A 27801-nucleotide genomic window follows, 5' to 3' on the forward strand; every position below is an offset into this window, starting at 1 on the left:
CTTCCTCACACGCCAGCTCCAGCTTTAGCTTTCACTACAGCCAACAGGCGCAGCAAGCAGAGTTTGGCTGGAGGACAAGGGCTTCTCTCCAAGGAAGACAGTCCTCCGCTGCACGGGCTGGCCACAAGCTTCTGCTGCAGCAAAGCCTGTGCTCCTTTACCCACCGCACACTGCCTGGCTCTGCTGCTTAGGGCCCTTTTACCCCGCTGTTGGCAACATGCGGCTCTCTACAGCCACTGAATGCTGAAAACATCTAGAAGGTTCAACACTGGAAGAAGTTTTAGGCCTAATCTCTCCGCAGCACAGACCACAGTGACCTCACCTGAATGTGCAGGAAGCTGCAGCTGGGTCACTACATCTGCTCCACTCTGATGAGTTTGTCAGTGGCTACATTACTCTGTCCAAAATGCCAATGTTTTTAGAGATGCAATTTAGATTTCAGGTCTACCTTTACTCCTATGGCTTGCATACAAAACAAGAAATTTGTTCCATAAAACGTAGTCTCCTATAGATTCGTTTCCCAAATTGCTATTCCCACAATGCAGTAGCCTGCACTCCCTTTCACACCGCTGCCTAGGACCTACCCTCCCCATTAGGTCTCCAAAGCACCTCCTTCCCTTCCCGCTCTGCCCCACACACCCTGTCTAGATGAAAAAGGGACAGTACGTGCTATCGCTAGCTCCAAGACACGGCACATGGATTAGCCAGGGGCAGGCCAAAGTGGAGGATAAATGCAGACCTCACTCTGAAACCTCTGCTTCAGCACAGGCACTGCTTTGCGTACATGCCTTACCCCACGCTGAACTCCAGGATGTCAGCAGGAAATTAACTGTCTTTGAGAACTGCCCGTATCTGTCACACTGGACCGAAACTGGCCCGCAGGTTCAAACGTCATTAGATTGATCACAGAATCATGGAATGGTTTGGGTTGGAAGCGACCTTCAGAGATCATCTAGTTCAAGCCCCTGCCACGGGCAGGGACATCTTTCACAAGAGCAGGTTGCCCAAAGCCCCCTCCAACCTGACCTTGAACACTTCCAGGGATGGGGCATCCCCAACTTCTCTGGGCAACCTGTGCCAGTGTCTCACCACCCTCATCGTAAAAGATTCCTTCCTTATGTCTAAGCTAAATCTACCCCCTTTCAGTTTAATTGCTGGACTGACAAAGGCAAACAGCGACATTAAAAATACCCGATTTCTTTAGGAAATGAGAATAAAAATGGTGTGTCAGTGTTGTATACATCAAACTCCAACAGTCTGTGAATATGGCCTTTTGAGAAAACTTCAGTCTTTTCTTCTTCAATGTCAGTATTCTCTGGATCTCAATGCCTGAGCCTGGATAAACTAAGACTTACCTGTCCCTGTAAGCCCTGAAGCCTGCGCTTCCTGCTCAGCAGAATTTCAAATAAACAAGATTTCAAAGTTTTGTCTACATCATTATATAGATGATCACAGCTCAACAGCAGGTGGTATTTATCTATTTTTCTAGAGCACACAAAATTCAAAGCATTTAAGTTTTTACAATATTTTTCCAGCATTTAGAAAGCAATCACTGAGTAACAGTGGCTACAATTACAATATAAATCTGTTACATGATCACAGGAAAACTCAAGTCCACAGACCAAGGTAAAACAAGCTGCTATTTAGGTAACTTGAAAGAAACATTGGACACTACAAGCTATGTCTAAAATGTTGGTACCAAAGAGAAACACTTTGGGGTTTGTTTACTTCTCAGTTTATACTTCTTTTCTCGCCTAGTAAGACTAAAGCATCTAGACAAGCACAATATTTGTGCTGCTGCTTAGTTTTACATATTAGAGAATAAATGAAGTGCAAATAAATGAAGACTCAAACACTCTAATTTATATAAAAACCACAACAGAGCCAGTTGCTTTCCCTGTTTAGTAAAGCACAACAGAGTTACCACATCACCGGCATGTTAAATAAACTGACTGCTGCACAGGCTGGGCAACACACCAATGACACAATCCATTTACAAATGTTTCTTAGTTGTTTTTTTTTTTTCCTAATAGAGCCAAAAAGATTCCCGTGTTTCTCTTAATACTGTATCCAATTAAAAATATCTATCTTTATCCCTATGTTTGGGGTGAGCTGAGGCATACCAAAAGCTCTTTTTCCCTCTATGCTCCACCTTCTTTGACAGAAAAAACATCTTCTACCAAGAAGATTTTCATATTCTCTCTGCCAGAAAGCTCCATGTCAGAAACAGCTAGGAATTCAGTCTTCAGCTTGCTCACCAGCTAAGGGTCACATATTTTTTTTTTTCTTCTCTTTATGAGTAGTTCTAAAGTAGCTGAATGAAATTCCCCTGCTACATCACCATTGGTATCAAAGAAATGACAGAAAAAGAGCAAGCAAGCAAGACCAGCTTGCATAAAGTAACAGATACAACTCTTTCTCAAGCCATATTTTATATGATTATATGCAGTCAACACAGAAAAGACACAATAAGAACTTACTTCAAGTTAATAAAAATTTGGACGGTTTCATTGACTCCTACATAGTACCCAGTCTAAGGGATATAATTCAGCAGAAAAAACCCCTAAGACTTCAGTGAAACACAGGACGTTAATAAGAGAAACACGGAGGAGGATTTTGTTAGAATTGTTAATACAAACCTTTCCTGGTTTTGCATGCATGTTTGCATTTCTAAAAGACAAGATTACAGAAACTAGATCTATGTAGATGAGTATCTCAGCTTGCAAATTCTACACTTGCAGACTCAGACCGACACACAGGAATCCAAACTGAGCTCTGCAGTTGATTATACTGTAAGAGATTGGGAATACATCTTAGTACAAATTCCCTGCCAATATTATACTCCTTTCAATAGCACACTTCATACCCTTTTGCCAAATCTAATTTTTAAAGACTTACATAATCCTTTTACTTCCTTTTGGATATTAGCCTCTAATCTGCCACTTTTATTGGCTATTCAGCCTACACTTAAATATCTCTGTGCCTTACATTAAATATTTTTTCCCATCCTCACTGTTTATACCCTGCAGACATCTGCAGCCTACTGCTTTCTGCTTTGGTCATCATTACTTACCAAATTCTTTAGCCTTTATTTCTTCATTTTTTGCTCTGACATTTCATGAGTATTCTGGTGTCTCTAAGCACCCTCTGAATATTTCTGATTAAGTGGTGCAGAACTGAGCACAATATTCTAGAAACCTCCTCAGTCAATAAGATGAAGTACTTTCCTGATGTAAAATGATATTTTTCACAGTCAGCTTAAATTTCAAACCAGCTTACACTACAAATTCAGGCATATTTTAGTATTCATCTTGTTTTTAGGATATTTTCAGGATTACCATTTTCGACATTTCCATTACCGTTAGCAAAGGCAGTGAGAAAGGACAAGGTATGAGCAATGTTTTGCACCATAAAACAAACACTTCTTATATAAATGCAGAACTATTTTTCAGCCCCCTTTCCATTTCCATTAGAGTTCTATCAAAGGCAACTCTGAGTTATCTTTAGTCCAAGTTTGCTTTAAAATGGGAGCAGAGACACTTGGGTTATTCCCAGGAGCGCTAACACGGAAAGGGCAAGTGAATCAGAGCTTCATGTAGAGCTGTGTGGCTTATTAGCTCCACAAATATGCAACTGGTGTTCCCAGACCTAACCCGTTACCTCTGTACATCATGGCAGGGCCTTTGTCGCATGAATTTACTGACCTGGCTCAGAATGAATCCATGGAGCCTTACTCTGCACAGTCACTGACTTTTTATTTGTCCTCCCCACTATCTGTATTTTCAAATGTATTGTAGCACAATTTTTTGCAATATAAAATGGTATTTAATTTATGATTTATTCCAGATATGAAACTACATTTTAAGGAGCAATACCAACTCATCTCCAGGACTGTAAAGTACCAGAAGGAATCTCCTAAAGAGTAAATATTTTTTAAAATTGGTCTTAAGGTTTTTATGCTCTGTCAAACATAATTTTTAAATAGGGAGTAACACTTCTACCTTGTAGAAGTGTTGAAGTTCGCACAGAAAAAGAAACTGGAATTGGAAATAGATAGGGCATTGTTATTCCATGAAGGATTAGATACACACTGGCAACCAGCTGCTTTTCTTTTACTTTGTTTTGCAAGAATAATCACCAAGAATCAGTCATGTAGCTGCGCTGACTTCTTCCAGTCCAAACAGGTGAGAAGAAAGGACACTTTCCATGCAGCTGTATTGTAAAAGAAACTAATGAAATGAGTCCCACTTTTGACCCTCATTTTTCTCTTTTTGCCAGACTGTGCCTTCTTCATGTGACTGAAGATCAGGAAGGAGATAGGCCCAATTTTGGTATCATGTTTTACAGTTAATTGCTTTGATTTCTAGATCCGTCTGCAGTGTGTTTTTATTTGTTGGTTGTGAAAATTTTATTCAATTCCCTTAGCAGCAGGAACTGGATGGCTAACTTGTCATCTGAAAAAGCCCAGAATAAATCTTGCAGCAGCCACTAGCACGCTGATGAATCTGTACAGCTCTGTAGTAAACTGTAGTTGCATTATTATTATTTGTATTATCAAAGTGCTTTTTGAAGAAAAAGCACAGAACAAAGAGCCTCTGACCAAGAGAACTTGCAATCTAAGGAATGAGAGGGACTGGCAGGATAGCTGAGGGACACACTGCCAGGAGGCTAGAAAGCAGTTTCAGCACGTAACTCTTCTTAATTATGCCTCCAGGTCCGCTGCAGACAGAGCTAGAACCCTGCTGCAGGTCTTGCGCATCAACTTCGTAACATCTACGCCCTGCAAGTGCCTTCTCTTAACTTCCTTCTTTTGCTCTCTCAACATTGTTACTCAGCTAACATCAATGGCTAGCTTTTAAAATACTGATCTTGAAACATTGAAAAAGCTTTTTCAGTGGAGACAAATTATCCAGTAGATTTGAACGGCTTACAGTGCAGGCTAAGGTTTCAGTATGTCTTGACGCACATTGCACTTACTTCTTAAATTTTGGAATGGCAGGTTTTGCTTTCACGGACAGATGGATCAACCCAAACAGAGCCGAGCTTAGGTTATGTTGACAATACTCAAAGTAAAGTTTGCAGAATCACATGCATTTTTATCTCATCCATGAAAATATTCATGTACATTCTTAAAGTATAAGTTTCTAAGTAGACAGAGGAAGACAGAAGTTGCTACATGGCTGTGAACCAAAAATGATCACTGAAGGCTGGCACACTGGGTGGACTTAAGCATTTGTGTGGATTTCTTTGGAAAAGAAGCCTTATGCTCAAGTGTAAAGATATCTCTGCATAATAAACTAAGTCAAGGGAAAAAGCAGAAACAGTGTTACAAAGTATTCAGTTAGCCCACTTGATCTCAGGTAAGTGTAATCGCTTAAGGTTGAAATAAAATAGCTCTTACATCACAAAACTCTATTAAGAACAAGAAGCAGAATACAACAGGCAGACACACCATTGTTAAGAGAGTTCCATTAAGCCTAAGGGTAGCAAAGTATTCACCACTACAGAGAAATGTGGGGAATTAAAAAATGAAAAAAAAAATTACTGTCATTTTCTGGAAAGATGTAGAAGACTGCATCCATAATGCACATCTACTTATTTGGGAAATCAACAGTGGATTCATAGAAGCCATGATTTCCTTACCTTGGTTCTATCATCAAGACAGACCAAGGACCAGGGAGTGTGTAACCAATAGTCAGATCTGGTGCTGGGGTGGAAGAGCTTGAAGCAAATCATTCTCACTGCCCTCGAAGATCTCCTGGGATTTACCATGCCAAGAAGCAGTTTCTGCAGCCCCTTTGACAATAAAAAAAGCTGCAAACTGAGATGAATTTCTCTTCTCTTAGTTCCCTGCCACTGAATTCGTAATGGGAGGAGACGGCACAATGCTTGAAAAATCACTGTTTCAAGATTTAGGTTTGCATGAGAGTGTATAGTGTCACAGCTTTTAAATTATAAAAAAGAAAAACAAAACAAAACAAACAAAACCCCAAATTCAGTTACTCCAGCATTGCAAAACTAAGCAGAAAAAAAATAAAAATGGTTATAAACAACTTCATGATTAGTGATCTGCCTTGTCCTTCTGAGATATCTTTTGTCTTAATGCTCCAGAGGACTCTGCACTCAGCAGTTAAGTTTCTTAGCAGTCGACAAATACAAATGAGGGAGCATGGGGCAGCACTGCTCTCCTGACCCAAGCCTCCCATGCGAGACACTTCTGAAGTGCAGACTGTGCACACTTGCGAATGTGCAGAACTTCCACAGGATTCTTTTGGAATAGAAAATACTCAGCATCTTTCAGGCCCAGGTGTAAAAACATGTAGGAAAACAGATACATAGAATATCATCCTCCTTAACGCTAAAACTTACACTGCTTTGCTAAAGGCCTCAAAGCTGCAGCACATCAGTACGGAGTTGTAAAAGTCTGTCTAGGACCTAATGACTCTCCTAGGTTCAATGGAGCTAAGGACTACCACATCCAGCTGTTTTATTTTTCAAAAAAATGCTTTGTTTTTTTGAGAACAACAACTCCAAGATACCATCGACAAAACAAACAAGACAAGCCATGAATTTCAGCAAACATAGAACTAACGAAAATCACTGAACTAACAGGAACAAAGACCGAAAATTGGTTTCCTCTTAACAGACACAGCACTGAACTATAAGCTCCTCACACTTAAAACTGCTAACAGGAATCGACTCTGTCCTAGAAAGAACATCCACCGGTCGGTCAATCAATGTTCACTTTCACATTTTCGATGTAGAACAAGATGGCTTAGATACACAGCATCCTTTTTACAGCTGCTGTGCCTCCGAAGTGTTGTACAGATGAACGGGGTGGATAGTTGAGCCAGCAAGTAAGAATGGGTAAATGTAGTTACCATTTTGGCACAAGTAAGACTTCTTGTGTAGCTACAGAGGAGTATGCCAGCGCTGCTATTTGATATACACGCTCTCTTTACAGATTTCCTGCATGGGGCCATGCTCATCCCACAGCCCCAGGGAGCTAGGCAGCGCTGTTTGTGCAAACATTTCTGAACCTCAGCCCTTCCCACATACAATACCTATATGCGTATCAAGCACAGACCAGGGGCATTCGAGCACACAAAAAAAGGTAGCCTCCTCTCCATTTGCCTGGCAATCCGCAGAGATACCACATGGAACCTGGCTATTATTAGACACACCGTTACCATGCAAGGTTTTTGTCTTCACACACCATGCATAAGCTGTAAAATTAATCTTGGTGCCAAGCTTATTCCATGGGGTTTGGTTGTATCTAGCTGTACACAGGTGCAGAACAGGAGGAGGAAGCACATGTGGAATTCCCAGCACTGCCCCGGCAGTCCCAGAAGTGTTGCACCCAAGGCGGAGCCAGGTCTCCTGTGTCCCCGTCACCCCTCCACAGCCACTCTCCTTTGGTCGAGGACTTTCATCCAGCTTTCTGTTTCAAACATGAGTACATTTCTTTTAAGAACAAAAGCTGGGCTGTATTGAGCAGCAGTTGTATCAATCTTACTACATTAAAATTCACAGAAGTTGGTACATAAACCAAATTGCTTTTAGAAGTTAAATGTTAGGATGACTGACTGGTAAAGCATTCTATATGCTGACAGCAGCCCATAAAATAAAACAATTTTTATAACTTGTTTTAAAGTTATATTTTAGTTCTGATATCTAATTCTCTACTGCCTCACAGTGCATAATATTCCACACTACTATATCTGAAACAACATACTCAAGAAGTTAAATCAGTCTTCCTGGGACATCAGACAGCTACAGAAACACCACAGTTAATAGTATTCCTTTTCTTTGACTCTTTTTAAGGACAGAATATACTTTTTACTTACTATTTCAGCCAAGTCAATATAAAATACCTTACGAGCTTCAGGTCAAATTAAGAAAGAATATATGTACACACACAGTAAGCACATTGAACAATGGCATAAAGGTACTATAGCTAATGGATTGGGAATGTAAAATGATTTAGCAGAACAGAAGTTCTTAATAGTTAATTCCTTATGTCATTTAAAGAGGTGATTAAAAAGAGTTTTTGAATCTCCCCAGAGGAAAGATTTACGGCTCAGTGCAACCAAATACATGTGAGTATCTCTGGTGGTTCTGCAACTGACATTTTATGACACATCTATCATTTCTCTACTGATAACCTTCTACATGATCTTATAGATAAAACAGCAAATAACTTGCAGAATTAGACTTCCTTCTGTGACAGGAACCATCTTGTGTCTTGACAGTTTGGGCTTTCTGCACCTTCTAGCCATTCTGCCTTAACACAAAACACATCTAAGCTTCTCTTCTGAGGCAAATATTTAGGTCATTCCTATGCAAGAGTAACTGAAAAGTTATGTCACCGTATTTTTTAAATTTATATCCAAGTGGTATTCTTTACCATGGGAAGTTCTGATTTCTTTCCACATATGCTACACAGGGTGAAAAGACACTTACTGGGTTTTAAACAACTGTAGTAATTTAAGCAGTGCTGACTAATGTGGACAAACTTGTAATATAGTGAACAGACAATTAGCTCTTAGGGGAGAAATCTGTTATTAAACAAATTTATATTATATTAAACAAAAGATTAGGCCACCAATGCACTAAGGAAATAACAAAAAAGTGACAGCACTGGCTTTGGAACACAAAAGAAGATCAAACTGACCAAATACAAATGTTTATATTTGATCTTAGTCACTCTAGAAGCATTTTATGAACAACAGAAACAATACGTAGTTCTAAGGTGCAATTCACATAAGCAGTGCCTGCCTAAAGATGAGCTATTTTTCTATGTTGTCTACTATGGAAAGTATAGAGGACTAGCTCTGATTTGTCTACATTATAAACCTCAAAATCTGGGCAAGATGACAGACTGTTCAAGTGATGGAGACTAAAACGCTCTGAATTTCTTCTTCCTGGCTAAATCCTCTCCATTATCCAAACGCCGTTTGGCATAAATGATGCACAAAGAGGATAGCTCTTGTTGTCCAATTCTTCAATGATTCTAATGCCACAAGACTGCAGATTCAAGCTTGTATTGCCCATTTCAATACACATATGCTAACAGATGCATTGCTTAAGTGCTCACAAAACAGAATGAGAAAAAAAAGACAGATCATTCCCCTCCCAGTAATGGATATAGTTAATATGAAGCTTTTTCCTTGGCAGTTATAAAAGAGTAATTGCAAGTGCAGAAAAAGATTAGGCTTACATGAAGAAAGTGAAGAGATCCCCACCCTGACTTCAATTCAAGACGTCTCTTTTGAAAAGCGCACAAAGGACAAGACAGTCAAGAGGAGATCACACAGCTAATTATTTGGAAAAAATAATTTCACAGTGTTCTAATTTTTCATTTTGAAATGTGATCAACTCTCAAGGAAATACAGAGAGCGTGTGTATTGAGGGAACAAAGGAAAAGGTAGACCAACTTACTGCCTAGATCCCCAGCACTGCACAAACTGTCAACAGAAAAAAAATCATATTTAATTTCCCCCCTTATTATCAGCTGCTTTTCCCTGGGAAAAATCTCAATGCTGTATAGTCATAAAAATTTCACAAAGAGTAACTGTAACAAAAAAAAAAAAAAAGATATTAAATTAGTAGACCATCAGCCAGGACAATCACGGTCTATTAAGATAAACTTACTCTGTGGATATCTAGATAGATTTTCTCTGTATGCCCATTTAAATGAATTATTTGCTCTGCACAGGCTCTTAGTCTTCTAAAAGACACAAGGAAAATAAAATATAACATTGTCACAGCATAATGGTCCCTCCTGCCTGACAGACATTAGGAGAGAAAAAAAGTTACTGAAAAATGAATGTTGAGACGACATTACCAAGCTTATTTTCAAAGTGGGAGGCAATTAGACTATGAAAATGTTCTCTTCCATTATTTCTATTATACCAGAGGAAGATAAAGTAAATAAATATGAAGATGGATGGTTACTGTTGATGCACAGTGACAGCTACACAGTATGTTACATTGAAGAACTATGTTCTATCAGTCCAGATTTTACACAGTGACAGGCAAATCTGTAACAATCAGGTAGTCTAAAAATCTGAAGTACAGTTTCAAGTTGTTTGGGTCTTGGTTTTGGGTTTTTTTTAATTGAAGAAGTTGTGGTGAAACTAGAATAAACTTCATCTGTTGTTTGATAAAACAAACCATTTATTAGTTTTACAGGATTTAGGATAATAAACTGTCAAAAGATTTTCAGAAGGGCTCTTGACACTTGTGTCCCTGACACTATAGATACTCAAGCTGAAGCACCATCACTTTGCCTCGTCTTTAGAGGTGCAGAAGATGCTCATTTTAGAGGGTTTACTTTTGACTTGACTTCTTCTGAGGTCAATACATATGATACTGATAAAAAAATACCACTTAACCTTGTGACAGCAATTTTCGTAAGTGCATGCTCAACTCCAATTCACAAACTTTAAAGAAGAGGGTAGTTAGCCTGACGTCCAAATATTAACTATTCTGGCCACTTTGCAAGTCTCATTTAGGTGTCTGAAGAAGAAATTCCCTTGAAAACCTGATCTTGCATGCAGTCAGGATCTCCCTCCTTGGAGACAGTCAAAAGGTGCCTGGACATGGCCCAGCTTGAGCAGGGGGGTGGGACAAGATGACGTCCAGAGGAGCCTTCCAACCTCAGCCATTCGGCAATTCTGTGAATGGCAATGTACAACTCCCCTGTACTTCTGCAATCCTACAGGATATCTTTTGTTATGATGGCCCTCTCTTTTAACTCTTGCAGTGAAAGAACAGTACAGACATAGCTTTCAACTTGCTCACCTGACTTGTGCCTGAACTTTAGAGGCTTAGTGAATCAGTCCTTCTAAAGCGAATCTAGGTTCTCTATGCACTCAACAGAGCGAAGCCTTTGTCTCAGAAGACCCAAGACAAATGCTGCCTTCTTGAGTTAGGCAGTGAATCATGAGTGATTGCTTTTGCTATCAGTTCAGCATTAACCCTCCAGTTTCTGAACTCTGTCCTATCCAGAGGAATGGGCAGAACCAATCCTTGAGGTTCTCTGGATGTTGGGAGCTTTCTGAAGCGTTTTAGGTTACTTTGCATTAACAGAGCACATGTAGAAACATTCACCTTACTCTCAGCAAGCTCACAGCCCTACCAGATGTGAGTATATGCAGAAAATATTAAATAGGAGACACGTCAAACAAAATTAAAAGACAAAAAAGCATTATGCCCAATTCTACGTTACTAGTATTCAAAACGTAAGCTTAGTAGAAATGAGCTAATCTTGAGTACTGAAATTATACAAAGTCTGCATTTAGCAACCTATTTTCACACTTGCAGCGCACAATTCTCTGTCACAGTCAATGCAGCAGAACTCAGTAAAACACTTCTGTTTAATAGGATGTCATTTATCTGCAAATATACTTTACAATAACGGATTTTCGACTACTGCAAATTGATTTTATTTCATTCCTTCCCCATGTCATTGTGCCACAGAGGATAACTCCTTTGATATTAATAGTAATGAAGATGCATTGCATCTGACAGCCCTAACAACATGTTTAATAGAACACTTTAACTTTAAGTAAATGAAGAATCAGAAGGGAGCACTTTTTCAGATTCCACTGTTTCAGAACACAGTTCTGTATAAATGAAATTATCCTACTTAAAAGTTATTTCCACTTTGATATTATTTCTATTTAATTTGATGGTTTTATTTTGGGAAGATAACATTCTGACACACTGCAAATTACTCTCCCAAAACAACACAGTTTATCCTTCTGAATCTGCTTTAATTAAATTTGTCTCAATAGCCTCCTGTTTCTGGTAAGTAATTCTGGCAATTAATTGCCCTAACTTATCCTAAAATGACAATCCTAAGGTGTCACTCACAAAGAGAAACAATACAAAACATACTGTTGCAAACTGCTACTGCACACCACAGTGGGAGATTTATTCAGGCTTTATTTTACATATTTTGTTACCAGAAACTGCTGCTTCTGCAGAACAACAGGAGTTTTGCCAGTGATGTGGGTCAGACCTTATTTATTTCCTGCAATTTCAGTTTGCACTTAGGAGATTCTCAAAGTGTGCTCACCCACCTGACTCAAATGCTGCCATCATGTTCTACACAGAAACTCCATTTATTTTCACCTTTACTCCAGCTCTCTCCCATGCAATTTGTTTGTATAAGGAAAACACCTACTTATAGGAGGTATATCTTATTTATAATTGCACATGCAGAGAATGTTTTGGAAAAGAGTGCTGCAATTTTAAAGCAAATCAAAGTGTAACTACAAGTTCAAACCTTTTGTTTAAGGAAGCAATATATGCAGGGTTACTGCAGCTTGACAAATACATTAACACTGAAAAACGCCAAAGCCTAGTTAAAAATGAAACAAAAATGACCATCAACTGCACGCAGTGCTGCCATTGCTTTTCCTTTTCCCAGTTCCTCTTTCCATTATGAAAGTTCTAACAAAACATTCTCCCTTATTTTTAGCACAAACAGGGCAACAATCAGCATCTTTGAGATTTTTAGCTTCTAGACCAAATACAGTTGTGCAAGGTGACCTCTAACTACCCGCTTTGTAACAACATTCTTCACAAAAAGAAAGCGAGGTATACAGCAAGAAATAATGTTAAGATGTTACTCCTACTGAGCCGTAACTACCACCTCACTGAACAGCCCAATAGAGTGAAAAATGACCTTCAGGAATGTACAAATTAAAATGTTAAAATGGAAATCGTCAAGTCATTTAGCACCAGAACAAGCTTTTAAGACCAATATTAACACAAAAATTGCTTGCAAGCAAGAGCCATAAAACAGAGACAAGAAAGGTGAAATGCTGCAACTAACTCCTGACACCTGAAACCTATGTCAAACAGCTAATAATCCAGTCCATTCTTCAAAATTTATGTTGACATTTACTTTTGCTCACCACATTTACCTCCTGCTTGTAAGACTAGCAACATGCACATTACATATGAATAGCTCTTGGGTCCAGCCCTGAAGTCCTGTGCTGTTTTCAAATGCCATACTGAAAGTATGTGCTTAGATCAAAGCTAATCACCAGACCAGAGAGTTAAACACTCTGCAATTATGTTTAGAATTGTGCATGTTGGGTGGGTTGTGCTGTGTGTGAAAACACTACCACTCTTACTCGCTTTTCTTTATCAGTTACTTAGCAACTAGTTGTCTTTAATTCCTTTTTGGGAGACTATTTTCCATATATAGTAAGGGGAACGGAATTCAGAGGAGCCCACCAACCCATTTATAGAACTTAGCTCAGCAAGGACTTGCCTGTCACCTGAGAGAAAACAAGTGATAGTAACCAGGGAGTCATCTTATCTTACATTCTTTTCTAGTACAGGTACAAGCGACACTGCACAGACTCTCCTCCAGCCTGCAGGTTGAAGGAACTGCTACACCTCGGATCAGTGACTACACAAAGCCAGACAGACTGGCTTCTCTCTCAGGGTCCAAACAGTTTGTGTTGGTACTTACTGATTTGTGTCCTCCGTGAGTTCCAACTGTTAACAACTATTCACTTTAAGATTAAAAAATAAAAAAAAAAAGCAAAGCACTTTGCTGTAATGACCATTAGTTTTTGCTTATACTTTACCTGTACATCGTTGGTGTTCATTCTTGTTCCCTCCTTCCCAACGAAGATGTCATCTATGTCAACCAGAATGTACCTATCCAAGGACAGTCTGAGCTTCTTTCCAGACAGGAAAGAGATGGCATCTATGAAAATCAGCTTGTGCAGCCAAAAATTCAAGTTATTGCCGAAAAGGACTCGTTGAATCCCATCGTGGAGCCCCAGGTCATGAATTACCGTGGCATAGAGAGCACTTATAGCAGCAGGCGGTGAAAGGTTTTCTGGTGTCTTTACTTTTGCAAATATCACTGGTTGATAAGCTGTATGATTAATCTGGAAAACCGCCCAGTCATTTCCAAGCAAGGGACCTTTCTCAAGCTTAGAAGATTTAGTCACATGGAGCAGTGGGGAATGAGGGTTAATGCAACAGTCCTTAATACCCAGATTGCTGTGGACATGGAAAGGAAAGCCCTTCAACTGAAAGCTCTGCAAGCTGTTCTCATTGCCTTTGTGAAATCCAATAACACCTACACCATATTCTATACAGTACTTATCTAGAAGGCCTCTGTTCCAAGAGTCCATATTCACATACTTTAGAATATTTTCATATACTATGAGAGCATATTTGCCTTTATTTTTGTCTATAAGCACTGGGAGGTCACCCTTCCCAGGTGCAATCTCAATGTGAAACTGAAATCTGCTAGATTCTAAAATGGTTATTATATCTTGGCCTAATGTTGAGTACTGACTTTCCACAAACACCAGCACTACGAGATCTGTCCTCAGGGGATCAATAGGCTTCATGGTCTTCATCTCCATCAGCTTGTATGGCAACAGTTGAGGATCACCACATTCCACTTCTGAAGAGATTTCAGAAAGTTCATTTTCCTGTTTGTAGCCATTATACAAGTAGTACGCAGAAATAACTATGCTCACCATACAAAAAGTGGCCAGCAAAATAACTGTTCTTTGAAAATGTCTGTGAAGTTTCATGATAAAACTCATGTTGTTTACTTGCCTTAGATTGTTCTCGACAGCAGCATTAAAAACAAACACAGATTCTCAACAACTTGTTCCAGTCCTCTGGAATATTTATGTCACCATTGCAGCACACACATCTATCTTCCACAAAGCTTTACAGAAGGTATAGTCTAGAAGAAAAGAAAATCAGAGATTTAATTGAAGCATTACACTTGTGAAGTATCATCGCACTTCAACTAATGGTGAGCAAAGAAGTCACTGCCAAACAGAGGTTTGGGAGCAAACAGCTCAAAACTTCGATAGTTTCTTTTGAAATTTTGTATTAGTAGCGTTATTTCTTCCTGCTCCCACTAGTTGCCATGTGCATTTGCATGTCTCAATCTCACAGGCTCCTTACCCCAGAGGATCAAGTAAAAGAGGGTACACACAGACGGCACTGAAAAGCAAAACACAGCAGCAAAGAACTTACTGTTTTTCTGAAATTTTTTTACCCAAAGATAAAAGTTAACTCCAAGTAGACAACTGCTGACAACCTAAACATTGAAGAAAATTTATAACCTTCCTCCTTCCACCCCCAAGAAGCTGGGCTAGCATCAGTCTATATGATTAAACAAATTCTGTCTTATATTAATTTTTGAAGAACCAAGAAGTTCTTAGAAAAACATGCACATTTTAACTGTTGTATACATACATACTGATACACTCTGTGTTACATGTATTACAGGAGTATTTTTAAAACAAAACCATACTTTTTCCTGCAACATTAGAAGTAACCAAATAGCATTTTACTGGACTGTGTACTGTCTTGCAGATTGTTGGAAGCACTTAGTATTTTCTTTGTATTAAGAAAAAGCATAAAATAATCCAGCTCTTAAATTTGAGAAGAGAGTAATAAATTAAGAGCTAACTTAAGAGGCAGATGACCTAAGGATATACTTATGCTTTAACTTGCACCTAAGAAAAGCAGTCATTTTTCAAGCTAACAGTACAATTGCTGTCAAAAGTTTCTAGTAAAACAACTGAACGATGTGAGAAGCATAAAATAATTAAGTAAGTACCATAAGTTATAAAGGAAGGTTAACAGCAGATTTTGAAAAAATACTAAGGGTATTAAGATCTAGAACACACTATTGTAACTTCACAATGTAGTACACACCCATTCCCCTTTGTAAATGGGACTAGGATAAACTATGGGCATAATGTTAATATGGTCATTTCCTGACTGAGTGCTTAATCCTTCCATGCTCAGTTATTTTGAGAAAATAAAGTAGGACTTAAAACTGAATACCAAGAAGGTCCAGAAGCATAACCAATAGAAAATATGAACTTTTTTGTACAAATTGACAGAGAGAATTAAAATTTTCTTGAGAGATCATGATAACAAGTGATATCTACTCAAGCTCTACCCCATGTTTTGTACTTTCTAAGGTTCACTAGGTTTTCATTAGAAATTCTGATTCCTAGAATGGCTGACAACCTTCAGTACTGAATCGGGGAGCAGATGATAATAGAAGAAATACAGTCAGCTTCTGGTACAAAAGAATTTGAAGTATATAGAGATTAATTACATGTTAATAAAGGGGAAAAAAAGGGACTTGTAAAAAAAAACCACCACCAAACAAAACCACCAACCAAACAACAGACAAAACCAAACAACATGTCATGTACTTCAGCCACTTAACCACTTGACAAGAGCTCCTCATACCACAGTGTAAAGAAGGTGGCATTTCACTCCAGGTTTTCAAAGAAGTTAAAAAATATGATGTACTTAACAGCACCTATGTAATTTCCACAACTTTAATTAAATCCCAAAGATTGATCCTCCCAGTGCCAGGTACAGGATGAGCACAAAGTAAAAATAAATGAGTAGGAAAATGAGATAAGGAGAAAGAGAGAAACTACATGGCAACCTATTTATCAAAACAGCAAAATTAAGCACCAAGAGTAAGCGTTATGCAAGCTGTCTCATTCATAATTAAGATTCCCCTTAAGCCTGCATCTCACCAGATAAGCCCGCTTTCTGGGTATGTTATACTCTCTTCGCCTTCTACTCCCAGATACCAGTATATTAACCCTTTCTGTTCTGGGTGGACTTACACCCACCCTTACCTGCAGCTGCCCAAAGACTTGTACATAGCTTTTAGACAGGAGACTTGCCTTTCACCCAGGCATATAGGCTCATTAATCAGTGTTAGACAAAAATAACATAATCCCAGTTTCTCAGTTTCTACAAGCATGTATGTGAAAAGAAGTTAAAGAATGTATAAAGACCAAACAAAAATCTGAAAGTACCTTTAGAACTCAAAGAACATTTTTTAGTATTGAAATGTCCAACCCTTGTCACACTAGCTTCAAGAACATTGGTTTAGATAGCAGAAAAGAGATATTTAATATGGTAAGAAGTCAGGTGACAAAGAAGGAGCTCCATCCTGAATGAGTAAAACCAGAGAGATGTTTCCAGACAGATGATTTTTTCACTACACACACAAAGGATTCTCTTCATTTTTGCATTTCCAATTCAGCTGCCTGAATGCCAAGAAACTCATAATTTTAGTGGCTAAAATTAATACTTACTGCATTCTGTAGAAAAGCTGTACTTAGGCCTACTTATCTTCAACAACCACAGACCTGGCTAGCTTACCTCACATAGAGCTCAGGCCTGGTTTACATGAGATGCAAGCCTGCAAAGCAGAACTCTTGCTGACAAAAGTACAACAAATCACTTCTTTGAATGACACAAAGTCAACCACCACACCACCACCGAGCACAATGCTTGTCTGCTTCTTTTCGCCCTAAGCTCCTCTAACACAGCCCCAAAACACCCCTATTCTCATGACAGAAACCACCAAAATCCTATTGATAGGAAGTTCCCAGCAGCATCATTTAGAAGTTTCTTTCTCTACCAGCCTATGCTTCTGACAGTCACCTGAACCTGAGAATCCTGCCTGGAGCCAGAAAAATTTAGTGACCTAAGCTCATGGCAAGAAAGGGCTGATCAGAGTTGTTTGAATGAGTTATTACAGAAGGGTTGCAACCCAAGGGCTGCTAAAGTAGGCAGCAGGAGCACTTGAAACATTTGCAGCAAGGACTCAGTTCCTAATGCCACTCCGTGAAGCAGAAAATATGGAGCCAGCCCAGAAACCTGTATTTTCTTCAAAAAAACCCTCTGTCATTTTACCCTTAGCTCCGAATTGCAGGTACCTCCTGGGGCTACAGAGTGCAGCTGTAAGGAGGAGTGGATGGAAATGCCAAGACAGATGAGAGGTTTGACTCTGAGGAATGAGGAATTCTCCAAGACCCAGCAGGACAGAGACAGACTTGGCATCCTCACCACTGAAGACAGGAAGGAAGGGGAACGGAACAGAATAAGGCACAAGTTTTAAATGCATGCTCTCTTCAATCAGCTTCATGCTTATGTAATTTTCACTTACTTAAGCACTGGTTTGCATGCCAAGAGTTCAAAAGAACACGGAAAGAAAAAAAATAAAAAACACAAAGAGACGTGCATTTAATAATGGCAAAATAGTTTCAAGCCCTGACAAGGTACAGTTGCCTTCCCAGATGAACAGCAGGATTTTACTCTGAGCAACAGTACTTGCTAGATATTCCACTGGTATCTTACAGCACCATGCTAAAATAAGTCATCATGCACCAAACTTGACAGTAGTAAAGAGATCTTTGGGGTGCACCACCCACAACACACTGTGGGTCCTATGACTACAGTGACCTTTATCACAGCTTTAGACATGGCTTCAGGGAAAATGGTCCTGTTCACTATCACTTCCAACAGTAAAACCAGACAAAGGCTGTAATTCAGAATGTATCAACAGTGGGTAAGCTGTTAGAAGCAGCATTTCAGAACAGGACAGTACTTATGGAGTCTTACTTTCACAACAAAAGAATACAATACTTTACAAAAGAATGAAGAAGTCATAAGAGCTTGAACTGCAATACAAAAAGAAATAAATCCACGTATACAAAAAAGCCTTAAAGAAAAAAAAATAATCAAGGAGTCTAGAAACTCTTCACAAGAGTTCAAACTCGTTAGTATTGTTTCAGTGAAAAACCATGAAAAAGACCTGTAGCTAACATAAGCAGTCTTAGCTCATTGATTTCAATGGAGTCACATGGAGTTCAATGAAAGGAGGATGTGGTCCCACATATAACTCAAGCCACTTGAAAACAGGTGTCAGGCATTATACGCATCCAACATTCCACAAAGGCGATGCGGAAATAGGTTTTACGTATAAAATAATTTGCATGGTATTTTTCCACCATCTGAAGCAATAAAAGCTGCCTCATCATTCTTTATCTAGAACCTTATTATTTTAGAAGAATTTGCATTTGACCTCCTATAGAATTTTGCATTTTCATGCCACCATCTGAAAATTCAGACCAGAACCTTTTACCTGTGTTGTTCCAAGTATGAGATATCAAAATGCCTCCTTAATGTGAAAATTAGCATCTTCCAATATTTAGAATTTTAACTTGTGGACTCACTATGGAGGAGAAGATCTTGCTAAAAGAAAGCTGAGTCATAGAAATAAGTTGTGCATTTTATTCTGAATACAGCAAGGCTCAATGTCGTTCTCATCTACTGTAGAATTGACTTCTGCAGCCCAGGACTAGTTCACATGAAAGTCTTGTGGGGACAGGAAATAAGGATCACCTTATTAATCGGAAGATTTACAATTCTAAGCAGTACTGCTGGGTAGTCACAATTACAGGTATCTTCAGAAAACTAGCATGAAACAGATGCATCACAATAGAGATCTTCAACTGTGAGTTTGTTTGGGGTTTTGGGGGGGGGTGTTTTTGTTTTTTTTTAAATTCACTAACAAGGTAGTACTGATGAGAGAACAAATACCACGATGAACTCAAAAGAGTGGAATTGCATCATAAGAAGTCTGCTGAGTTCCTACCATTTGCAGCTTCCTTTAGTTTGTTGTTTCATTGCTAAGCATAAGTGACCAAATTGTTGGCTTCTATAAATCATTTCAGCACAATAACCCTAATGGAAATATTTACAGGAGACAACACTGGCTGGGGACTTAACTTATTAATGAGATGCACTAAGTGAACATAAAGAACATGAAATCATAAATCTTGTTTTTGTGTTTTCTGGCAGTAAAATTTATGTAATAAATACCAAAGGAGCCTCCCCAGAAGTCTTTGCAGTCAGCCTGGAACCCAGTCTCTGGGCTCAGACTCATGGGCAGCCGTTGACAGCCTCTGCTCTGTGAGTGTCATAGCAACCCTGCAAACATTGTGCCCTTGTTGGTATATTTTTTGCACTAAGACTTTCATGGTGCACATCGTTCCTTTCCAGGGGCTTTGCATGACTAGCTTTTCCATGTAGCAGAAACATACTATTTTCTAGTTGAAAAGAAATGTGGTTCTGACCATTCAATTTCATAACTGATATTCATATTTTCTGGAACTAAAAAAAAAAGAAAAAAAATCCTTCAAATGGTATCAGTTTCAAGTTCCCATCATCATACAGTAATTAATAGATGCTCAAATAGGAAGCCAGGTACACACATGAAGATAGACACATAAAACTGCATACAATTAAAAAAAAAATCTCTTAAAGTTTTATCATGAATATCAATAAGATCTTTAAAACTACAAGAAACATTCTTCCTGAATTCAGGTGTGTTATAAACTATCAAGATTAAAACAATGGGCTGAGCTAAAATATCTACACGCAAATGAGAAGTTGCTCTCAAATCACACTTTTAAAAGCCCAGTAAAAAAATATGTGGTTTACTCTTACCTCAGGCCTGTGCAAGGGCAACTGTTTACTGACCCTTGATTAGAAACAATAAAGTTGTGTCATACTGACATGCAGACAAAAAAATATTGTGAAAGAGTAAACAAAAATCCTCTTCATCAAGAACTGCCAAAACGCAGAGCTAGTTCAAGATTGATAAGTCATTGATATTATTCAGCTATATTACATTTGTCTGGTTACATATGCCTGATCAAATCTTTAAATATCTTTCTCCTCTTCTAATAATCCACATAATTATATTCTAGTTCTGTCCTGGTTCTGTTCTTTACCAAACTGGCTGCTACCACAGCACTAGTGACATACTCCTGATAAATTAAATGAAGGATGAGTTTTAAATGAAGAATAGACAAAAAATAGACATTTTGTTCAGCATGTTACTATGGGCATTTAAATCTCCACTGATTAGAATGCTATTTAATTGCTTGGAACACAAAAGCCTGCTTTCGCCAGCCACTATGAAATATGACCTTAAAGGAAGCATTCTGAAGTCGATACATTAGTGTTACTAGAATGGAAATATTTGGATATACAAATGACATGGTAGGAAACAACAAAGTGCATTTATAAACAACCAAACCTCGGATGGAGAGTAGTACTCAGATTCTTAAATCAGTTATGAAAATATGAAACTGGTCTCCAAATACCGAGTACCTCTACTTCCAACATTATTCTACTGACTGACGTATTCAAGCAGCGATAACTCAGACAATCAAATCCAGACTAAGAATGAGATCTTACAACTGCATATTAAGAAGACATTTTCAACTTGAAAAGATGGTGATACGAGACATGAACTGTCAAGGGAAGTCATCAAGACCCTTCAGGATCACATAACAAACCTGGTAATGTGTGAATATTGAAGGACTTCCATTCTCTCATATATGTTAAAAAAAAAAAAAGGGGGGGGGTGGCTTAGGCAGAACAAAAATTCTGGTAGATAGATAAGCTTTTTCAAGTCCTTAGGACAAGCAGTTTTCAGTGTCTATTGTACCCATGTTATCCTTAGCTCCATACTTACTGTATTGCTTCATGGATTACTTGAGAACCTTACAGGACAGAAATTCATGCATCAGAATTTGTCATTAAAAGATATTTATAAAAATTAAATATGTGATATTTTAAAATACTTTAAAAGAAGGCTTGGAAGACCTTAACAGAGTACACAAGTCAGGTTTGGTCTTTAGATTACTACTTTACATTCATGCAATACTTTCTAGCAAAGGATCTTAAAACACACTACATCCCGTACGATTTTTCTGAGACAAACCCTATTATTTTTCAGCACTTGCAGAAACGTCACTATCTAAAGACTAAACGATTTGCCCAAGGTCTTTAAGATAAACGTATGGCACATTCTCTTGTCCATGCCTGTACCATTAGTTCCCCCTCTCTTTTCTCCCACAACTGCCAAGCGCGAGCCAAGCGTAAGGAGTTAATAAGGCAGAGTTCATCACCGTTCCTTCCGAGAGACCCGAGTGGTGATGCCGGCTGTGAAAGAAAGCCCATTTCTTCCACTTTCCATTTTATTCAAAAGGAAAAAAACCCCGCCACACCAAAGCCTGAAGCAATTATCTAGCGCACCAAGTATCGAATTAAATAATATAAAAGTTTTCTGCCAGTTCCCAAAAGTTGCATGCGACGGTTGAAACGAGCACTAAGACGCACCAATTTCTGCGTGGCATTTGGGGAATCCAAGTAGCCAGGAACACCTGGAGCTATTAATAATTACTGCACTACGATGCCCGATTTTGTTCCCAAACGCAGCAACCAACCAACGTCCGCAAACACTAGAGGGCAACAGCGTCGCACAGAAAAAGTCCGCGAAGAGAGGAGAAAGGGGGAAAAAAAACCCCAAACCCAACCAGCTGAAGGGTTGCTGTGGGTACCACACCAGGAAGGCAAATGCTAAGTGAGCTAGTACAGAAGAAAACCAAAACAACCCCTGAAGAAACACCGCCGAACCAACGCGAACGCGCTCCCCCCCATCCCCATCCCCGCAGCGGGACGCTGGGGCCGCGCCCGTGCGCTGGGGGACGGAGCCCCGGCAACGCTGCCGCCACCTGCCCCCAGCGCCGGGCAGCCGCCCCGTCCGGCCGCGCTCCCGGGCCGGGCCGGGCCGGGCCGTGCCCGCGGCGGCGCAGGAGCCCCCGGAGCGCGGCTCGGACGGCGCCTTGCCGGCGGCGCACAACTTTACCGGGGGGAGGGAGCGGGGGCCACCGCGGGGCGGACGGCAGGAAACACCCGCGGAGTTCGGCAGACTTCTCCCCGCCGGGCCCCGGGGGCACCGCGCGGAGGAGCCGCCCGCCCCGCCCGTTACCTCCAGGCGCGCTCCGCCGACATGCCACCGGCCCGGGGCCCGCCGGAGGGCGAGCGCCCGCCGCAGCTCCCGCTCTCGTCCACCGGCGGCGGGCGCAGGGAGCCGGGGACGCTCCTCCGGGGAGAAGCGGCTGCACCCAGCGGGCGCGGGGAGCGCGGCGCGGCACCGCCCCAGCCGCGGCCGGCCCGCCCGCCCGCGGGGAGGTGGTGGCGGTGGCGGCGGCGGCGGGGCTGCCCGCCCGGGGGGTGCGAGCGCCGCTCGCCTCGCCTCGCCCTCCCGGAGGAGGGGCGCCGCGCCGCCGCTCCCGCACTCACCGGCGAGGGGCGGGCGGGGGCTCCGCCGCGCCGCCTCCCCGCCATTGGCCGGCAGCGGCGCTGCCGGTCGCCGCCTCCTCCTCCTCCTGCTGCTGCTGCTGCTCCTCCTCGGAGGCTCGGCCGGGCCGGGCCGGGCCGAGCCCTCGGGCTCCTCCTGCCCTCAGCGAGGCGCGGCACCTGCGGCCCCTCCTTCAGGGGGACCCGAGGGCCGGGGCTCCCGCCCGAGGCAACTCCCGCCACCTCCAGCAAATCGCAGACTCCCTCTGCGGTGGGGGTTTTTACCCCCGATTTTAAATACAGTGCGATTTTTCTCCTTTGCTTCTCCGAAAAAAAAAAAAATGTAGCAAGCCCCTTCTACTGGGGGGAAGTTTAACTCAAATCCGCTTGTCAAACCGTCGCTGTTTGTGCAGGTTTAGGATCTGACTGACTTCTGAATCGTTTTAAATGTAGCGCACAATGGTGGAAATTCCGGAAGGTCAATTACATTTTCTTCAGGCACTTCGGGGTTAAAATCTTGAAAGAATGCCAAGTAATGTGTTTGCAGCCTCACTGCTTTCCTGTATTGAATTTTCTAACCCCATCTTAAACAGAGTGAGTCCCTCTGTATTTCTCACTGATACTCTGCATCCTTCACTCCGGAGATGGGGCTATTCCATTACTGCAGGTTAGGGAGTTAGGATTCCCTGTCTGAACTGCGTTAGCTGACTTCTAGCCTTCACAAATGGGAAATAAAATTAATACATTTTACAAGTGCCCTCTTGATCTAGCTAATTTACTTCACAACTGCTTGATGATTGTTAGCTCACCTAATGCCTGATAGTACAATATACCAGATTAACTCCATCACTGGCAGTTGTCTGTCCAAACCTTTCCTCCTATGACTCACTCAACACAGAAACTTAAAGGAAAAAAGCTAAAGTCACCTGACTGTTCCTTTCCCAAACATCAGCAGAATTTACAGCTCTTGATTCAGGAATATTGTTATTTACTTCTTTCCCCTCTTTTTTCTCCCTTTTATTCCCATGACACACTCTGAGGGAACACCCCAAATTTTAATGTTTTCTAAACTAAAAAGCAGTGTGAGGTCCCAGGCCCCATGAGCTAGGCTTCCAGTAGGACAGAGGACTTGTTGACACGCGCGTTTACTCTGCGTGAGGTTATTAACCCAGGGAATAGAGAGTCCATCTGAAATCTTGTTGCCCTCTCAATGTCCTACACAAAGGGATTTTCTCCCACGTTAACCTCCTCGATTGCATGGGTATCCTGATACAGTTTTGTTTGGGGGCCTCTCTATTACGAAGGATTTTTCCTACAACATGCTATGACGTATGGGGTGGGAGCCTGCCAAAAGTGACTGAAATTCTTGGATGTGAGCTCAAACTCACAAATGTGCATGGTTTCCCTCCTACCATTCTTTTTGAGCGGCTGGCGCTGCTTTTATCACTGGCCAAGATGGACAGAAGAGTGTTACATACCGCTTGTCCTCATAAGCACTTGGATGCTCACAGAGATGTGCTAGACATCTCGCAGCTGAGGGCTTCAGCACTGCAAGTCAGCAGCTGTAGTACCGAGCGGTTCTGGCAAGAATATTAACAGCTTTGATCTTTCTTGGTGCTACTTTTCAGTTTTTTGCTCTTGAGCTGTCGTTGCAGCGTGAACTGGGCGTTATGTCTTAGCAATACATCTTAAGACACTGCTGAGTGTGCATATGGCCAAGATTTCTACCTGGCCCCCAGTACCTCACAAAACAAACTGTAGTAATGTGGTGCTGCGTTATCACAGAGTGCTACCACAAATGCCAAAATTGTGGCTGTTCACAACATCTGAGGTCACATTTAATGTGCACCACCCCAGAACTGAATAGGTAAATGAGCAGTTAATCCAGACAAGAAATTAGGTGGGAGGGAAACTGGTGGGCTACTGAACTGCATGCAAAACAGAAGCACATGCAGACAACTGCTAGTCTGCACCATGAACTAAGGCAACACCTATGCTGCTGCTGCTGTTATGCAAGGCAGGGACCAAACCCTAGTTCCCAGACGTATGTACTGACTTGTGTCCATATATTCAGTAAAGAACAGACACTAAAGCAAAGCGCCTTCTGTTCTATTCCTGGGAATGTTTGCCAAGGAAACTGCTTACCTCATTTCAGACTGTTGCCCCAAACCAACTATATTCCAAGTGAAGGATTCAAGACTCTAGGATGTAGACCAACACTACAGATCACAGAATGGCTGAGGCTGGAAGGCACCTCAGGAGGTCATCTTGTCCAGTCCCCCAGCTCAGGCAGGGTCACCCAGGGCAGGCTGCCCAGGACCACGTCCAGATGGCTTTTCAACATCGCCAAGGACGGAGACTCCACAACCTCTCTGGGCAACCTCTGCCAGTGCTCGGTCACCCTCACAGTGAAAAAGTGTTTCCTGATGTTCAGGGGGAACCTCCTGTGTTTCAGGTTGTGCCCATTGCCTCTGGTCCTGGCACTGGGCACCAAGGAAAAGAGCCTGGCTCCATCCATCCGCTTTGCACCCTCCCTGCAGGTATTCGCACATGTGGAGCAATCCTTCCTGAGCCTTCCCTTCTCCAGGCTGAACAGTCCCAGCTCTCTCAGCCTTTCCTCATAGGAGAGATGCTTCAGTCCCTTAATCATCTTAGCTGTCCTTCACTGGGCTTTTCCCTCATAGCTCCACATCTCTCTTGTACTGGGGAGCCCAGAACTGGACCCCGCACTCCAGGTCCAGGTGTGGCCTCACCAGTGCTGAGCAGAGGGCAAGGATCACCTCCCTCGACCTGCTGGCAACACTCCTCCTAATGCAGCCCAGGATGCTGTTAGCCCTCCCTGCAAGGGCACATTGTTGACTTCTGTTCAACTTGATGCCCACCAGGACTCCCAGCTCCTTTTCTGCAAAGCTGCTTTCCAGCCAGTCAGCCCCCAGCATGTCCTGGTGCCTGGGGCTGTTCCTTCCCCGGTGCAGGACTCTGCACTTCCCCTTGTTGAACTGCATGAGGTTCCCGCTGGCCCATTTCTCCAGCCTGTCGAGGTCCCTCTACAGACATACCACAATTCTAATTTGAATTCGCTGATTTCCCATTAATGCGTGCCTTCAGTTTATGTGACCACACATCACTTCAGCATGAATTAACTAAACTTGGGAAAAATAAAATGCTTTGTACACACAAGCCTTTACTTTCCTACTAAAACAAGTAACTTGGGCACTGAAATGCCATTCAGTATCTGGCATTGAATCCTTACTTTGAATATCTGTTCTGTTTCTGATAAATTGGTTGTTTTCAAGCTAATTACTTTGAAAATTGTACCTTAATGAATTCCTATCTATATAAATTACATTGTGTTCTGACAGCACTGCTGACTACTTGTGGCCTTATACATACACATAACTATGTGTGCACATTTACACACAAGCTGGTAACTCTGATTACACTCTTTCTCTTGGAATACTACAGCGAAAAAAGATAACAAAATGTGCTGAAGAACTTCCAGCAACAGTTCCATTTCAGTTCAGCTTGGCTTTTTAGTCCTCTCCTATCTGGAGCATGTTTAAATATGTTTTCTTGCAACAAAGGTAGGCTTAAAAAAGAGGTAGCCTACCTTCCCTGGTGATAGCCTCGGCTTTTTGCCTTTCTTACTGCTGGCCTCTACACATGAATGCTCTCTTTCTCATTCACATTTTTCTTCAAATTCAAGTCTTCACACAGTCCTTCCTCCTTTTGCATAACCGGCAATTTTTCTATCTTTCTCAAATGAACTGAATCCTATCTTGTCTTGTGGTCTTATCTCTTTCAGGCTATTACTGCAAGAAATAGTTCTAACCATTGCATGGTTCTAAGTCTGCAAACAAACTCTTGGTCCTTCCAAGTCCTGCTGAAATCTGTGTAAAATTTAGGCATTTTTGTTATGGTGGTTATTACTACAACTCCCACAGCAATTTGTGTCTATAAGATAGACAGATTGATTGCTTTGGGCATCATTCCATAAGCCAGGGAAAGGTTATTGGTTGGACAGTTACATGTAATAACAACAGTTTTCAATTAATAGAGAAATACTTTATCTAGTCCTGCCATTTTAAAGATTAGATACATCTTTTAACCAAACACTAATTACTATTTGTATTATTTTTGTTGACATTTTCTTGCAGGGAGCCATTACAGTGATGTAGGCATTTGAAAACAAGGAGATTCTGGGCATTGGCCTGTCATTAGTCATTTCATTGTTACTTTTTTAAAGCTATTACAAACACTACTAGCCAAAAGGCAAAGTTACTGTAGATTCATAATGGTCTTTGGATTAATCAGAAACTAGATTTTAAAACAAATCTAATATGCATACTATATAAACAATGCTTAATATATTTATCTTTTAAATACTATGCAAATATTAATTAATGAGTCCTTAAAGGGTATTTTTGTCATGGGTATTGATATTAGTATTGCTCTCCACACACTTGACATAGAATATTACTCCATGAAATTGCCAAAGATCAGGGCAGTGACTCAGTGAAGGTTATGATTAGAAGTCAGAAGTTCCTGAATTCAGACTATGAGACCATATCACACTGTACGAGAACAGACATGGTCTGAAGCCAGTGAATACTGTGCTATGTTAAAATGCAAAGACCTAATTTCTCCCCTTAGTTAAACTGGAAAAGCCTTTCTTTGCAAGTTTCATTTATATAATGAAGAGAAAAATGTGGCCTAAGATTTAAGAAACACATGTGGTCAAAAAAGTAATCAACTAAGAGGCTGTCTCAGAGAAGAAAAAAAACCACCCCCCTGTTCAAGTCTACAATT

General features: G+C 40.9%; 1 protein-coding gene across 2 annotated transcripts in view; it reads right to left on the reverse strand.

Moving 5' to 3' along the window:
* The window catches only part of LOC104316988 (bifunctional heparan sulfate N-deacetylase/N-sulfotransferase 3), a 205274-nt gene that overhangs the window by 52212 nt on the left and 125261 nt on the right, over positions 1 to 27801 (reverse strand). The window contains exons 1-2 of one of the 2 annotated variants that reach the window (XM_069804651.1): positions 22682 to 22912; positions 13614 to 14740 (exon numbers count right to left, since the gene is read on the reverse strand). In XM_069804651.1, the coding sequence (XP_069660752.1) occupies positions 13614 to 14594 (981 nt within the window). In that variant the 5' untranslated portion in view covers positions 14595 to 14740; positions 22682 to 22912. Of the gene's footprint in view, positions 1 to 13613; positions 14741 to 22681; positions 22913 to 27801 lie in introns of those variants that run through there. The other variant, XM_069804723.1, reaches the window with a different exon arrangement.

The sequence above is a fragment of the Haliaeetus albicilla genome, chromosome 1 (assembly GCF_947461875.1).
Source record: "Haliaeetus albicilla chromosome 1, bHalAlb1.1, whole genome shotgun sequence".
Classification (NCBI taxonomy): domain Eukaryota; kingdom Metazoa; phylum Chordata; class Aves; order Accipitriformes; family Accipitridae; genus Haliaeetus; species Haliaeetus albicilla.